Here is a 16,790-nt window from a genome sequence, read left to right on the forward strand (position 1 = left end):
AAAAGTTGAAAGAGAAGTGGTATAAATATCAGACAAATGAGTACTTAATAATATTTCGGATATTTCAAAGTTCCAAGACTCGAGGGGAAAAAGAAACTAGATGGGTGATAAAAGGGAAAAGGATAATTTTGCCTAAAATATTCCTGATTTAAGTGAAGCAAATAGGAAATTGACTAAACAGAGATCATTGTTGTTAGTTGTGAACTCTTAATATAGATGGTATACTTGGTGACATGACATAGTATATTTATAGAAAAGGGGGAAATTAGGATTGTATGTGTCCTACACAAAAGAAAATATTTGCTGTGCAAAGTGAGAAAATACTGCATAAGGCAAGTGGTTACACCTGTTTAAGATTTTAAATAGGGAATAGTGAAAATATTATGGAGGACAAATAAAATTTGAATAGGTTCCCTTAGGGAGAAGGCGACCTGATTTCAGGAGGCGTGTGTCTCCTTTGCTGATAATTAAAACTTTTTTTGTGTGTTTGTGGATCTCTTGAAAAATATTCACGAAGTAATTTTATTTTCCACTTGAAATAGAAAGTAGAGAAATGAAGTTTCTGTTGTCATCTCAACTGATTGTCATATTGAGTAAATTGCTTGCTGTTGTGGTTTCTTTATCCATAAAACACATAATACATAATATGTATTAAGTGCTTTCCCTCTAATCAGGATGCCAGTTGGGATAGTGTGTCCATAAAGTTGGTTTGAGATTATTGACAGCAAACAGTTGTAGGAATTTAATGTGGTGATTGTACTATGATAGTATCAAACCAGGAAAAAAAAAATTAACTAATGGAGTAACAGTAATACTTTTCCATTAAACATACCTGCCAGTAGTGTCCAAATACAGTGTTACATGGTTTAAAACTGAGAAAGTGAGGAGATATCATGCATTTCAGCAGGTATTAAAAAAATACTCTTTAAGTGACTGTGCAGTTACTGTTGAGCAGAAATGAAGTCCTGTACTTTTAATTCTTGGAAGGTGTGGTAAAACATGTGTGAAGGAAAGAGAAAATAATTACAAATAGATATATTCAAATGCAGGCCTCTATTAAAAAAAATCTACCTAACTGCTGTAGGAATGTGGAAGAATAGATCAGAGTGTGAGAGTTTTCAAGGGATTGTTGTAGATATAAAAACCCTTTTTGAACACTTTCTCCATTTTGTATGAAATACATTGTTATTTAAAGGTTGACCACAGTTTCACTTAATTCTTTCAAATATGGCAGGGATTTTTATTTTCAATTTTTTTCCATTCTTCTTTTTTAGGTATAAAATCTCTTAAAACCAGGGCTAAAGCAGAAACAAAGTCATGCTAACTTTAAGTATATTATCTGTTGGTTGCAGTGCTGACAAAACATCTGTCTTCTGAAATAAAAATCTCTAATACCAAATACATATGCCTCCTGTTGATATGAGCTGGAATATCACTGTTTACAATAGACTGTTTCTTTTAGAAGGAATAAAACTTTTTTTTTTCTTTTTTTGCTGACTAGAAAAATGTGGTTTTTAAACTAATATCACATGGAAGTTATATTTGGGACATATGGAGAAATTTTTGTTTATGCATACCTGGTATGTCAGAGGCTAAACTAAATTATGTGACTGGATTTGAAAAACAATTTGTGAGCCTTCCTTTAATATTGAAGAAGTAAATATATTTTCAGTAGTTGGACAATTATATGCCTTTTTGGTGTATTTTTTACCTTTTACTTTTGAGAAAGAAAGGAGACATATCAGGGAAAGCTTGTGCTCTGCATAAAAAAGAGTTTAGAAGTCATATACCTGATGTCTTTATATTACTTGATTACATTCCATACTGTAATTCTGTTGAATTCTGGGAAAAAGCCCAAATCATTTGTACTATGATTAGCAAACATTCTAGGTAGCTTTTTTTATTATTTGGATATCCTGTCCAGATCAAATATTATAGATTGTCAAATGAGTGCCTCTTGTCCCTGGCATAAATTGAGAATAAAATTGTTTTGGAGTTTTGCTGTCAAAAACACAAATGAAAATGAGACCAGGACACAATGCCAGGTATTGAGCATTATAGGTGTGATTAGCAGTCAGAGGAGAGATTCTGCCAAGTTTTTGTGTCATGGCAAACTCTGTCATAGACATGACCATACAGGGCTTTCACCCAATTTGAAATCTAATAGTAATGCTTTTTATTTTGTGACCGTTAAATTCTTTGGAACATTTTAAAACAGGAAAAAACAGTATATGCTCTCCAGAACAAGATGTGCTACAATTGAGCGATCAAAAGATAAGAGGGATTTGGGTAGGTAATTTTAACACAGAAAGTAATGCCACATACTGACTTAAGTTTTAGAGAAATTGGTATAAGACTTGGAATGAATGTTAGGTGATAAGACTCTTGAAACATTTATAAGCCGTGGTTTTTTTTTTTTTTTTTTTTCTAAAACATCTTGAATTATTTGGAAAGATGGCATGGAAAGGGAGAAAAACCTGGAGGTTCTATCCTAGAATTCTAGTTATGGCTATCTTGCTTGGCCACAGTAATAGTGATTTAAACTGTGATAAATAGATCCAATTCTAGTGCTTTTATTCTTAGGATGATTCGCTTATGCTAAACAGTTGAGGATATTATTAATTGAACACTGATACTTTTCCCACTGCCCAGATAACTTCAGTTTTTCCCTAGGAATTTCTAAGATGTAAAACGGTTTTTGATGACTCACAGAAAGTCAAGATGAAGCCTAAAACATGAGATGCTAAATGGTGTGAAAATTTAGGTGCATTTAGGTGCTTTTGATAGGTGCAATTAGGTGCTTCAAATTGATTAGATGCATTTTATTAGATGTGAACTGCAGAATGACTTGTATAACTCGATTTTTCTTCAGTTTTGGGTTAGAATGATAGCCACGGTCTTTGTACTTTTGTTGACTAAGATGGGAGATTAATTTTACTATTTTTTCACAATAAAAATTGAAAAACAGTAGAATTCATGACAAAACTCTGGAATGACTCCCTTACTACTCATTTTCCTTACTTACCAATGCTGCCACTGTGATTTTAGCAGCTATTATTAGAAACAGAACTAGACCATTTAAAGCTGAGCTGTTCAATACAGTTGCCACTAGTCACACGTGGCAATTAAAATGAAATAATATTGAAATTCTGTTCCTCAGTTGCACTTGAAATGCGTAATTCTGGTGGCTACCAGATCAGTGCAGATAATGCTGCATTTCCATCATCACAGAAAGTTCTAATTTACAACACTGTGTTAGAGAATCTGAATTTAACAGTGAGAAAATTGGAAAAGTAGGAACATCTGAAGAAAGCTGAGAGCAAGGGAGAATGGGAGAGTGGAGTGGGAAACACTTTATATTGTTTATGTCTTCTGGCTTTGAAGATTCTTGCAACATAATACCTAACTATGCTGTCTGCCCTTTCACTTGAAAGATGTTGAATAGGTAGAGGATATGTTCTCATCTTCTGATCAGTGCCACTGTGAAGATGACTCACCAGTGTTTAGCTCTATTCCCTATTTCTTTAACAAATACTTACTGTCTAATATGTAGCAAGTACTTTTATGGACCATTAAGAAACCATACAGAGTCTCAGTTTACATAGAGGGAAGACAGTACCCAGTAAACAAACAGTGTCAGATAGTAATAAGTAGTTCCTGAAGAACAGTGGACCTGCACATAGGCAGAGAAGGTGGTGGGGGTGTGCTTGTCGGCTGGGCATAGGATGATACCTGATTTTAAGTAGTGTAGAAGAGCTCATATTTGTACAGACACCTGAGCGAAGTGTGAGCATGAACTTTTTGGCTTTCTGGAAGTTGTGCATCCCAGGTCAGGGCCTGATGCAGCAGTGTGTTGGCCCTCGAGATGAGTGGTGAGGACACAACCTTGTTGAAGCTGAACGAGTGAGGGCAGGAGTGGCAGCTTCTCGTTTCTGATCTCTTGCTGCACATCCTGATGTTAATATTTGCCTTTCTTTCTTAAGGGTATTTCCATTCTTCTCGTGGTCCAGGGTTTTGTTTTGTTTATTTTCTTTTCGTAGCTCTTCTGTCAATCTCCCAAAACAACCATTTGGTTTGCAGATCTGTCAGTTTTTATATGTAGACTTTTCCCTTCAGTTACTCCTGCCCTGCTACATATTCTTATTGCAACTTTTCTCACACTTCACTACCCAGTTTTTTTCTGCTCTTGCACTCCCTTACTTAGAAATCTTTGCTGACAGTAAATATAAACTTGGCTTATTTTTTTAAGTATTTCCCGTAGGTTTATTCTATATAGATAAGGAAAACAGTGGAATAACTCTTTTTTTCTTCTGAATTCAAAATCTTTACATATATAATAGTTCAACTAGATTATGGGCCAACTAGGCTTTTGTGAACTTACTTAGAAACCTGAGGTTCAAGTAAGATTCACTTACATAATTCACATTCCCATTTAATATAATATTTCCATGGGAAAGTGAATTATGAGTTATGAGCAATGCATATATTATGTTTGAAGTCTAGTTCATTGATAAGTTGTTGACTAGCATGTATTTTGGAGTTAGCAGAGAAATGTTTGGTAGTTGGTGTATAAGTTTTACTCAAATGGTGTTCCTTTGAAAGTGAAAGATTTGATAGGATGAGTATCATGTTTTGGTATATATTTCTGACTTTACAGGAAAAATGTTTTAATTTGGACTCTCTTAAAAATGTAGATTACTGCTTAGATGCATTAGTAACATGATTTTATACAGTGGCACCCAGCTAACTCTTCCCATGTGTGTGCTATTGAATTGTGTTCACGCCAATACTAGAGGGAGGGTTGGTTACAAATAATGTTTTTAGTGTTTTACCAAGGTCTTGCCTTGACACAGATATGAAAGTATTAATAATGCTCTGGCATTGAGATGTAAGTTTTACAAAGGCTAATTTTTTATAACTGATTTTTACCAGTTAGAAGCTGTTTACAGCCAGACTTCTTCTCTGTTTCTTTTGTAAGCATGTGAGAATATTGAGCGCTAGTTTTTATTATAAATTGATAATTCATTACATGTTTTACACAAATCATTATTCCACTAAGTCCAGAAAAAGAATAAATTGGATTTAACCAGTCTGTTGAAATAACATTTTACTTTCGTTTACTAGTCTTAAAATTATATGAATTTGGTATGTGAGGTATCTTTCAGGATTGCATTTGATAAGTGAGGCATATTTCAGGATCGTATGTGAGGACCGTATATGAGGGATCTTTCAGAATTCAGCTATCTTTCAGGATTGTCATATTGTTCTAAAATACCCTGTGAAAAGAAGCAGCTTTATGGAGTAATAGGAAGATCATGGAGAAAATTGCTACAATTACAATGAAATTAAAATAATAAATAAACCTCCTCCATTGCTTAAAGGAAAAAGTCCCAGCTTTTCAGTTAAGGACTGTTAGTCTCTGGTCTCAACCAACGTTTCCAGCATTAAAGACTACTATTCCTCTATACCAGGGATTGGAGGCTCAGATTCCCAGCTGGGGTAAAGGTGTGCCTATATACTGAACCCTCCGCTATCGGAGCTACTAGGAGAGGCTGGAGTAGCTGGAGCCATTTAGTGTCATTCTAGCCACAAGCAGCTTTATCCTTTTACACCCATGTAAGGTACAAGATACGCAAGGATGCAAGGGCAAGGAAGGTAATGTGAACGTGTATGACTGGCCAAGTTGGGGGTGGGGGCAAAATGGAGAGTGAATATTCTATCTAAAGAGAGCTGCTGCTGCTGCTACTGCTACAACACTAGCTTTGTCAAAATGATTATTACCATGCAGGGATCATGTAACCAGGTCGTCTGATGTTTTTTTTTTTCCTCCCAGAGCATGAGGGAAGAAATACCTATTATTGTACACATACAGTCTCCTAGTCTTTATCTTTTGCCAGTTATTTCAGATATTTTAAAATCACATTGTAAAAACCAAAGAAAACCATTTTCAATTATGATTTGTTTCATAAAAAACACTTATGTCTAAGAACATGGAATAGATGGTGATTTTTGTTATTTTTGCTCTCAGGACCCCTTTATGCTTATAAAAGTTATTGAGGACCTCAGAGCTTTTGTGTACATAAAATTTACTATTTTAGAAATTAAAACTGATAAAAGCTTAGGCTATTAATTCATATTAAAATATCAATCTATTATGTTTGAATAACATATTTTATGAAAAATACATTTTCTGAAACAAAATGGTGAGAAGAGTACATTGCTTTACATTCTTGCAAGTCTTGAATGTCTGCCATGTTAGAGGAGAGCTAGAGTCTCCAATGTGCTTATGAAGGTTTGCATTCTATTGCAGTAAGTTGTTCTGGTTGAAGTTTGTGAAGAAAATCTGGCTTTACACAGATAATAATTTAGAAAAGGGAGGAGTATTTTAACTGATAATCAGATAATAATGGATATTCTTTTTAATGCTATACCCAAACTTAACAGTTGGTAATTTCTTAAAGATTAGTTGCGATGTGGAATTCGAAATCTCATCAGTTATTCTATAGTGGTATCAATGACCTTTTCATATTATGTTGCATTAAAATCCATTAATGTTTCTTGCTTTTTGAATGGATCTTTTACCCACGCATGATTTTGTAACACTGTGCATTGGTAATTTGAAAAGATTTCTTTTTAAATGCTTGAAGAATGTCTACTATAAGAAAAAGTTGAATTTGTTAATATCACCACTCATATACAAGCCTTTAAGTTTTGAGAAGATATCAAGTTCACAGTGGTAGAAACAGGTTTTTCAAAGTTTAGATTTTTACTTGAAAATTCCATACTAATTATTGTCAACAGATACATTTGTTTTCCTTAGAGCAACAGGCTCACTTTTTTTTCTCAGACAACATCTGCTAAATACTGAAGTCTGAATAATTCTAGTTTGTAGTTTGTTTTCCTTTTAAATAAAAATTGCATTCCTTGGGAAAAATCAGTTAAGCTGTAACTCATTTTGCACTAGTTATTAGCAACAGCATACTCTGGATATATCGCAGAAGTACTTTATATGTACTTATTATGTTAGAATTAAGCACAAATCAAGGTTTGAGATTTTATAAAGTTAGGTTTAATCTTTTCGTCAAGAACATAATTCTAAAAGAAACTGGCTTGGCTTCTGTTTAAAACAGTGAGTGTGTGTCTTTGTGACTAATACAATGAATTACACAACTTGGTGCTGCTGCCTTGATTTGTGCTAAGATGCAGCAGTTTCATTCAATATTGTTTTGCATCATGGGTGCAAATGTGACTACAAAAGGCAAATAATATCTGTGTATTATTATTTTTTTATTTGAGGACCTTCCTCCCTTTTTTCAGAGGGGCCCTGGGGACCCCAAGGATCAATGGACCATATTTGAAGAACTGCTAGCAAGGCAGAAAGACCACTGGATTTAAGAGTTAGAAGACTTAAATTTTGAAGCCTGTGCACCATTCTCTCTTCTTATGATGTGCTTCATTTCCCAGAACTTCAGTGGTTTCATTTATAAAATACGTTGGGGGGAAAAAACCTTGTTTTTTGCTTTTTTGTTGCTTAAATTACAATTGATAAATTAGGAAAAGGTGAAGTGTAAGTTGTTGCTATTTTTAAATTAGTTTTGGCTGTAGCCCATTTGTTTTACTTTTCAGTCATGATACAGTAAACATTCTAGAAATTTTCAAATAAGGAATTTAATACAGGGGAGATTAGGTTCTTTAAAAAAAATCACTGGAAGTACTGGAGGAAAGCTCTAGCTCAGCCTTCTGAAATGACTCCCACATCATTGCAGGACTGATCAGTTAGGGAAGCTGCTGCTTCTGTCACAGTTAGGAAAGCAGCCTGTAGGACTACTGAGTTCAAGAACATTCTTCTATAGCTGCAGCCCAGGAAACAGGAAGCCAGGATTAGGTAATTCCTACTGAGCTATGCCTGGAAATTGGAATGCAAAGTCTAGTTGCCATTTATATTCCATCTCTTGACATTCTTAAAGCTGGAAATTGGAGCCTGGAATACTACTGTGGAACAACTTAAATCTTTTCAATCACACTAGAGAAAACAGCCAAAGGCAACAGGATAATGGCTTTCCCCCATCACTCTGCCTTCCGTATCTCATGTTAGTGCATTCTAATGGATGAAGCCTAAATTTCATCCAAAACCCTAACTGCCAGTGAATAAGGAAGATAGTTTTTCTGTTTGTTTTTTTTTTTTTTTTTTTTTTAATGTTTAGTTTCTATAGTTGAAGACAGTAAACTTAGGGGAATGAGATAATGGAATCTGACTGCTGATTAATCACATACCTAAACCCTGTTTTTCTGCTTCTCTGTGATTTTCAAATTGTTTCCACTTTTCATTATCCTTTCATTACTTACCTAAGTTCTAGCCATTTTAATGACCAAGATAGCTTTCATATTTATGAGGCATTCGATACCTTTTTTCCCTCGCTGCTTCATCAGTATTTATGCTCAGCTGTCCAGTTCTGGGTGACACTCATCTGCAGCTGTGGTCTGGGTGGACTTGGATTTTGTAACCAGACTTATAAAACCTTTGGCCTGCTGTTGTCTGTAAAGTAATTCACGATTTCAATTACTATGCTAGATAAATCTTTCACATTTTACTTGCTTGAATTTTTTGGGGGGCTCTACTTAATATACTTTTGTGAGGTATTATACTCTCTAAAGACATTTAAAAAAGCACCACCACTTCCTTCCATGATCAGGTATTCTTTCTAATATTTTAAATCTTCTTACAAGCTACTATTTGGAGAACGTGTGGAGAAAAATAGAAGTAGACTCTGGAAAACATCAATATATATTACTTTTTTTCATTAAATATATAATATGCTTTTCTAGCATCTATGTAAAACCTTATAGCCATATGGTAAAATAAAGCCACCTTATCCTCCATCCTCTATCCTCTTTGTTTTTTTTTTTTTTTTTCCCTCTTCTAAAGTTGTGTGATTACAAATAAAACATTTTTAATGTGTCTAAAATACACCAGCCTGGGCAACAAGCAAAACCTTGTATCTACAAAATATTAAAAAGAAAATTAGCCAAGTGGTGCATGCCTGTAGTCCTAGCTACTCTGGAGGTTGGGGTGGAAGGATCACTGGAGCTCAGGAGTTTGAGATTGCAGTGAGCTATGATCATACCACTGCCCTCTACCCTGGGTGACACAGTGAGACCCTGTCTCTAAAAAATAAAATACAAATAAATAAAATGAAGGCAAAACATGTCCAAAATACAAATAAGCATAATCCCAACCATGCAAAGATAATAACAGATAGTTTCTGTTTCTGATCGTATTGTTCTGATCATAATCACCTGTTATCACTTCCCTACTTAGCAATATACTGTGGTTTCCATCATTGTTTAAATGATAATGGGAGTATTTATCATTGGCATCGTCTGGGGGAAATTGACCAATATATATTGGGAAATTGGATTAAAAGTCATTTTTATTGAAGGTGGTATTAGTTGTAACCTTTATTCTTTGGAAAAAGAATTAATACTTAATAGCATCAAGGCCATTATTTTCTGTTAGAAGAGGGCTAGTTTCATTCACTTGTATATTTCTTCATTTTTGTGAAATGAGAATCTTATTTTAAATTAAAAGGACTGCATATTTATTAAATAATTCAGGTTGTGTAGAAGTATTTAAATAGAAAATAAAAGATTCTTATACTTCCTACTCCTATAACTTTTTTCCTCAGAGTTAACCACTGTTAATAGTTTGGAACATTCTTCCAGAATTTAGAAAATGTGTATGTAAATGTACATCTGTGGTCAGTTTCTGAAACATCAATTTTTGAGGGCAAATTGTTAATTACTGTAATTTGATAATGTCTAGATGGTAGTAGTATGGACAGAATGTAATGTGTATGTAGTTGGGTTAACTTCAGAAAGCAGAAATGTAAATGTTTAATTGTATTGATTTCAGTTTTTGTTGATAAACTGTTCTCAGCAGTCTCTCTGCTTATTAGCTTTTAATAAGATACCTCGTAGTAAATATGGAGATTCTTCTGCAGTGAAATATATTTCTACTTACTGCTTTAGGTATATTTTATCAAAAAAATCATTGAGTTACTGAGTATAACCAGTTAAAAATGTGTTTGCATTTATTTTTAGATAGGCTTTTAGAAATACAAAATTAGTTGGTACTGACTGGTTTAAATAGTATTATTGGATATAACATCTCCATAATAAGAATTACTTTTCATTTTGTTTTACTTTGAATTTTGAGAAAGATAGTTTTGCTTTTCAGATGTGATTGATCTCACTGGAGATGATAAAGATGATCTTCAGAGAGCAATTGCCTTGAGTTTGGCCGAATCAAACAGGGCATTCAGGGAGACTGGAATAACTGATGAGGAACAAGCCATTAGCAGGTAAAAACATAATTTGTATAAAGCAGATATAAGCACTTTTAAAAACAGAAATCATTAATTGGGTTAAATTAATTTTAAGAGGTAATAAGATATACTTTGTTACTCTAAACTAGTAATATGCTTGTGTATTTTAAAATTTTATGTAACGAAAATCTTCATATTTAGTTTTGATTGCAATTGGGTTTACATTTTTAAGATTTTGGGTTGGTGTTATGAGGGATTACATTTAGGTACATATTTTAATATTTTTTTCATTTTTTTTCGTCCTCTAATCTTTTTTGGATGCACTGTTCAATTTAGAACAATTTATAGCAAGGGTTAGCATCCTTTTTCTGTAAAGGGCTAATAGTAAATATTTTTGGCTTTGTTGGCTATAGGGTTTCTGTTATAGCTATTCAGCTCTGGTGCCATAATGCAAAAGCAGCCATAGCTAATACATAATATAATGAGCTTGGCTGTATCCTAATAAATCTTGGTGTACAAAGGCAGCTAGTTGAATTTGTCCCCTCGGCTGTGGTTTGCCGACCTCTGGTCTATAGTATGATAATATGTTTATATATTTTTTTCAAATAAATGGGCAGGGCTCCAAGATGTGTGGTAGAATGCTGTTTTTATTTTAATAACTAAAACTTTTTAGTTTGAAACAGTTCGATTCATCTAAGGACTAAAAAATACATTTGGTTTTCATAATACCTCTAAAAATGGAGATACAATAATTTAATAAACCATTAAATTATAACTAACTGTAATCCTCCAAAGAACTATTTGAAGGCGGTGGTAACTCTATGTTACTGCAGAAGAAATTTAGCTTGCAAGAGGTTAAATGCTTTTTCCAAAGGCACACAGCTCAGATGCGTCTTACGACTTTAATGCTGTGTTCCTTTAACATAGTCCTTTGGTAACAGAATGTACCAAATTTCTCAGGTAATTTTTCTTGGCACAATATCAATAGGATATTTCTTTCCAAGTAATCAAAGATTACTATATGGTAGGAAATGTTTCAAAATGCTATATTTAGCAAAGGTATATAATTTTTTATCTTAGTGCAACTTTTTAATGTCTTTAAATGTTACTTTGGAAACTACTTTGTAAGACATTATATTATGTAAAGACTTAATTAAAATCTATTGTCTGCTGGGTGCAGTGGCTCAAGCCTGTAATCCCAGCACTTTGGGAGGACAAGGCGGGCGGAACACGAGGTCAGGAGATCGAGACCATCCTGGCTTACATGGTGAAACCCCGTCTCTACTAAAAATACAAAAAAATTAGCCGGGCGTGGTGGCAGCGCCTGTAGTCCCAGCTGTTCAGGAGGCTGAGGCAGGAGAATGAGATGAACCCGGGAGGCGGAGCTTGCAGGGAGCTGAGATTGCGCCATTGCACTCCAGCCTGAGTGACAGAGCGAGACTCCGTCTCAAAAAAAAAAAAAAAAAAAAAAATCTGTTGTCCCCCTCATTAGTTGTGGCTAATATTTATTGCCAGGAATTTTAAATGAAAACCAAAAAATACGTAGTTAGGCTTGTTTTCTGAAGCATTTGAGAAATTCTATGAATTGAGCCTTTTCTTTTTCTTTTTAAAATGTGTATTGCAATACATAATTGTCTTGAATAATTATAAAACTTGATAATACTTAAACTTTGAGAAATATTTTAAATACAAAACACATGAGTTGGATTTCATATGTAAGGGGCATGATTTTATGTGAAAAGGGTTATGAAAAGAATGTATACTTGATACAAATATTATTTTTAGAATTATACTTTTGTTTATATGAATTTATATGAGCATATGAATATAAAATGTGTGTGAACTTATATACCCAATTAGTATCAGTAGTTCTATTATGTGTTTTCTAATTAAAACAACATGTACTAATTATATAGTAAAAGTAAGATAATATAAAAAGGGATGAAGGCCGTTCCTAATTTGATACTCAGTTCAATGTATATGTTATATTATTGTTTTGGATAGTTATTTTTATCCAAAATGGCAAAACAAAATCTCTTCAGATAATGCTTTTTTTCATTCTAGGTCTTTTGCATTTTAATATAATTTAAAAATAGTAAATATTTAGTAGATATTATTATTGTAGATGACATAGAGATTTGGCATAGTGTAACATGCCATAAAACTATACTCCCTAGAAGTAAAAGAGTCATATTAATTATGTGTAAATTCAATAACCCGTAATGAACAAATGGATGTTCAATGCAAAATATGCGTTTAATAAACTCATGTCGATCATGTTGTATTCGAAAAAGAGGATGTGGAGAGTTCTAGCTAAACATTATCAGAGATATATTTGCTTCTATGGGTTTATTAAGGTATAGAAATCTAAATTCAAAAGAGAAAATGATACATTTTAAAGGAAGACATTTATATATTATGCTAAAAGTAAATTAACTCCTTCTTTATTACTGAAGTTCATATAGGGAAAATCTTTGCAAATAAAATTCCAGAATCATTTGCTTATTATATTTTAGTAGACATAATTTAATGTGAAGTTACACATTAGGATACTACATTGTGTATAATTAGATGAGATAAAGCCTACCGTTTTACATCTTAGAATCCTGTGTTTAGACATTTATATATTTCATGATAAAATTTTTTAAGTAGAACGTTTTCAAAGTATTTATATACTTTTTAGTGTCAGAATTGGATGTATTTATTATCTCTTGATTGTCACTTCCAGGACACAAGTGGAATATGGACAGTTGAAATTTGTTAATAAACTACATTGTGACTGGTTTGTGTCTATGGTATATTTCTTGTGAAAATGGCTTGCCTTATGAAATAACTTTGAAGTGCTTCATTAGAAGATAGTGCTAAGTTTTCTAGCTAAAATTGTTACAAAGAGCATGCACCTTCAACTATTTCAAGAAATGGTAGACTGCAGATTCTCTTTTTTCCTCATTACTTCTGTGTTTCAGCTAGTTATTTCTTATTATCTTCAGCCTGGAGTTGCCATTGGGGAAAGAAAGAAGGATCGTGTCCAGGAATAGTCAGGGTGGAATTCTGAATTATTAAAATAGGTCTGTATAACGCTTGCATTTTTTATCCTTATCATTACTGAGGAAGCAGTGTGAAAGGGAACTGCCTAAAGACGGTGTGTGAAGCAGGAGTGGATGAGGGAGGCAGAGTTAGAAATCTTTTAAAATTGATCTTTAAGGAGGATTTCAGTGCTCAGTAATACCAGATACTTGTGGATGCTAAGGAGCATGGAAGGGCCATCGAATAACCATCAAGGTGCATTATGTCAGATTATGGATGGCCTGGAAAAGTAAGAAATATGACACAGATTAGTTTCTGGGGCCACAAGGTTGTGGCTGTAGGTGACTGATGAACAGCGACAGTGCAACTTGAAAAAGTATCAGCAACAGTGAGGTACCACTGATATCCCCAGGAAGAGGGGTCAACTGGCCGATGTAATCAGTCTGTCCGGGTGGCAGGAGCCACACCCCATGCAGTCAGATACACAGGTCAGCTTTTGGTAGGAGTCACATGTCTGACAAGTTGTGGTAGCCTCTGTGTTAGAAACATCGAGTTCCTTAATGTGTACTCTGCATATGATTGCGGATGTGATTCCATTTTGGGTATTACGATTGTGGCAGGGGTGGTGGTCTGGGTTGTGCAAGTTTGATCAAAAGCTTTATTCTGTTCATCTCATTGAAGAACACATTAGAGCATTCATCCATCACAGTGGCTAAAATTAAAAAGAGTGATGGGAAGTGATGTCAGCAAGATCACCGACTAGAGTTGCTTGGCTCTCATCCCCCTCGCGAAAAGGAACCAGAACAATAAATAAGTTTATTTTGTCTGGAGTGACTGAGGAAATGCACTGGAGAGCACCAGGAGAACGGCAAAGTCCCTGTGGAGCATGGAGTCAAGAATAGCTCCACAGGGAGGAGAGCAAAGTATCCTGTCTCTGCCATACTGTCTCCCCTGCCAGGATTGAATCAGAGCTGGGGGTTCTTCTTCTAGGAAAGAAGGTAAGCTGGGAATCATGAGAACTCATCACCGCCGCAGATGCCAGCAGTCACTGCTACAAGAGCATTCCCCAGTCCTCACAGGTCCCAAGTCCAGCATAAACAGTTGCTGAAAGTACATGTGGCTGCATTCCCCCAGAGCAGGAACCTCTTTGACACTCTGCATCCCTGCAACCCGAGCAGCTGAGGGATGGCACAACTGTGAAACCAAGCCCACATCTGGAGTGCTTCTGACCTGGAGGCCAGTAGCCACTCTGTATCCCAGAGGCATTGCCTTCATTCCGCAAAGTTCACACAAGTGCCTCTAGCATTAATACTTTGGCTACTTGGAGCCTAGGCTCAAAGTTACTACTGGGGCCCTGATGCCTAAACCCACCAGGCTCCCTATTACCCAGGGAAGCAGGTGGGCCTGCATGGCAGGGCAGCCCCATGCAGCCACCAGGCTAGTGTACACCTGTCCCTGGCTCAGTAGCTGGCCTGGAGGTGGCCCCACCCCAAGGGAGAGAGTAGTGTACAGCCAGTGGGCCTGTGTGAACTTGCTCCCAGCTTGAACAGCTGGCCCAAAGGTTGTCTGCTTGTATCACTGGAGGATTCTGCACAGCTGCTGGGCCACAATTGCCTGCCTTTAGTCCGGTAGCTGGGTTGGAGGCATTCTACCCACAGCTCAACCCTACATCACCAGAGTCATGCACAGCCTCCAGACCTGCATGCATCCACCCCTGGCCTGATAGCCAGCCCAGCGGTAACCCTGCCATTCAGGAAAGACCATTGTACAACCTTTCTGGCCTGCTGCATCAGCATGTGCCTGGCCAGCAACCAGCCTGTTGCCCCCAACTCCAGAAAAACCATGCCACCACAGTCATGGTCTCCTACATACCAGGTCACTGAGATAATCACGGACATCGCAGGTGAGGATTCCAGCTGAATAATGTGTATGGAGACCTCACTACTGAGTCCACCCTGAACCAAAGCCAACACACCATTTCCAGTCAGCACCCTAGGACCCATCAACAGGAAAAAGCCTCTTCTTATGAAAACTGCTCATTAAAATTGGAAAAAGCAATTGTTCATTAGATGCACAGATACCAACATAGAGACAGAAGAATCATGAAAAAGCACGGAAACCTGTCACCTCCAAACCTGGTGTCCAAAGCTGGCACCACAGTGCACCTTTAGTAACAGAATCGAAAGAAAAGAATATTTATGAAATGCATGAAAAATAATTCAAAATAATGACATTAAAGAAACTTCTGAATTGTAAGAGAATACAACAATTTAACGAAATTAATAAAAAAAATTCATGAGCTGAGTGAGAAATTGAACAAAGATATTACGGAAAGGAACAAAACAGAAATCTTGGAGCTTGAGGAATTCAGTGAATGAAATAAAAAAAAAAAAACAATTGAGAGCCACAGTAACAGACTAGAACAAGCAGAATAATGCATTTCTGAACTTGAAGACAGATCTTTTGAAATAACACAGTCAGAAGAAGAAGAAGAAAAAAGAATACCAAAGAATGAAGAAAGCCTGTAGGACTTACCAGACACCATTAAGCAAATCTATATTCATATTATGGGAGTGCCAGAGAAAGAAGTAGTGAAGAAAGGCATAGACCACCCATTTGGTTAAATAGATTGTCTGTGCCCTTCTTCACTTCTTGGAAGAAAGTATTGGGAAGTTATGGACATCTAGGAATAAAAAGGTCCCCAATTAAATTCAACCCCCCAAAATCCTCTCAAAGGTACACAATTCTAAAAGCTGTAAGACAAAAACATTACATCACATATACGGGAATTCCCATTACACTGTCAGTACATTTCTCAGCAGAGACTGTAGTACAAGACAGGAGAGAGTGGGATGACATATTCACAGTGCTGGAAAAAATAAATAAATAAATAAATAAACTGTCAGCAAAGAATATATCTGGCAGTGCTATCCTTAAGAAATGAAAAAGAAATAGAGACCTTCCAGACAAGCAAAGGTGACAGAATTCATCACCACTAGACTGGTCTTACAGAAACACTTACAGGAAATAATAGGAAATGAAAGAATGATTAATATCTTGAAAATATGTGAAAATACAAAACTCATCAATGTAGGTAAATTCATAATCATATTCAGAATACCCCAGTGCTATAATGGTGCTGTATAATTCCTTCAGTCCTCTAATATGAAGGTTTAAAGTTAAAAAGGTCAGAAACATCAACAGCTACAATTAGTGGCTAAGGAACACATGAAAGATAAAGATGTGACTGGGCGCGGTGGCTCACGCCTCTAATCCCAGCACTTTCGGAGGCTGAGGTGGGCGGATCATCTGAGGTCAGGAGTTTGAGACCAGCCTGATCAACATGAAAAAACCCAGTCTCTACTAAAAATACAAAATTAGCTGAGCATGGTGGTGCACGCCTATAATCCAAGCAACTTGGGTGTCTGAGACAGGAGT

At 35.6% G+C, this 16,790-nt stretch overlaps 1 protein-coding gene across 4 annotated transcripts in view; it reads left to right on the forward strand.

Moving 5' to 3' along the window:
- Window positions 1-16,790, forward strand: part of LOC105483466 (ubiquitin specific peptidase 25) — a 143,627-nt gene that overhangs the window by 36,720 nt on the left and 90,117 nt on the right. For all 4 annotated transcript variants that reach the window (XM_011744367.3, XM_011744369.3, XM_024793306.2 and 1 more), the window contains exon 4: window positions 10,238-10,361. In XM_011744367.3, coding sequence (XP_011742669.1) covers window positions 10,238-10,361 — 124 coding nt within the window. The remainder of the gene's footprint in view (window positions 1-10,237; window positions 10,362-16,790) is intronic.

This window comes from Macaca nemestrina, chromosome 4 (assembly GCF_043159975.1).
Source record: "Macaca nemestrina isolate mMacNem1 chromosome 4, mMacNem.hap1, whole genome shotgun sequence".
NCBI lineage: Eukaryota > Metazoa > Chordata > Mammalia > Primates > Cercopithecidae > Macaca > Macaca nemestrina.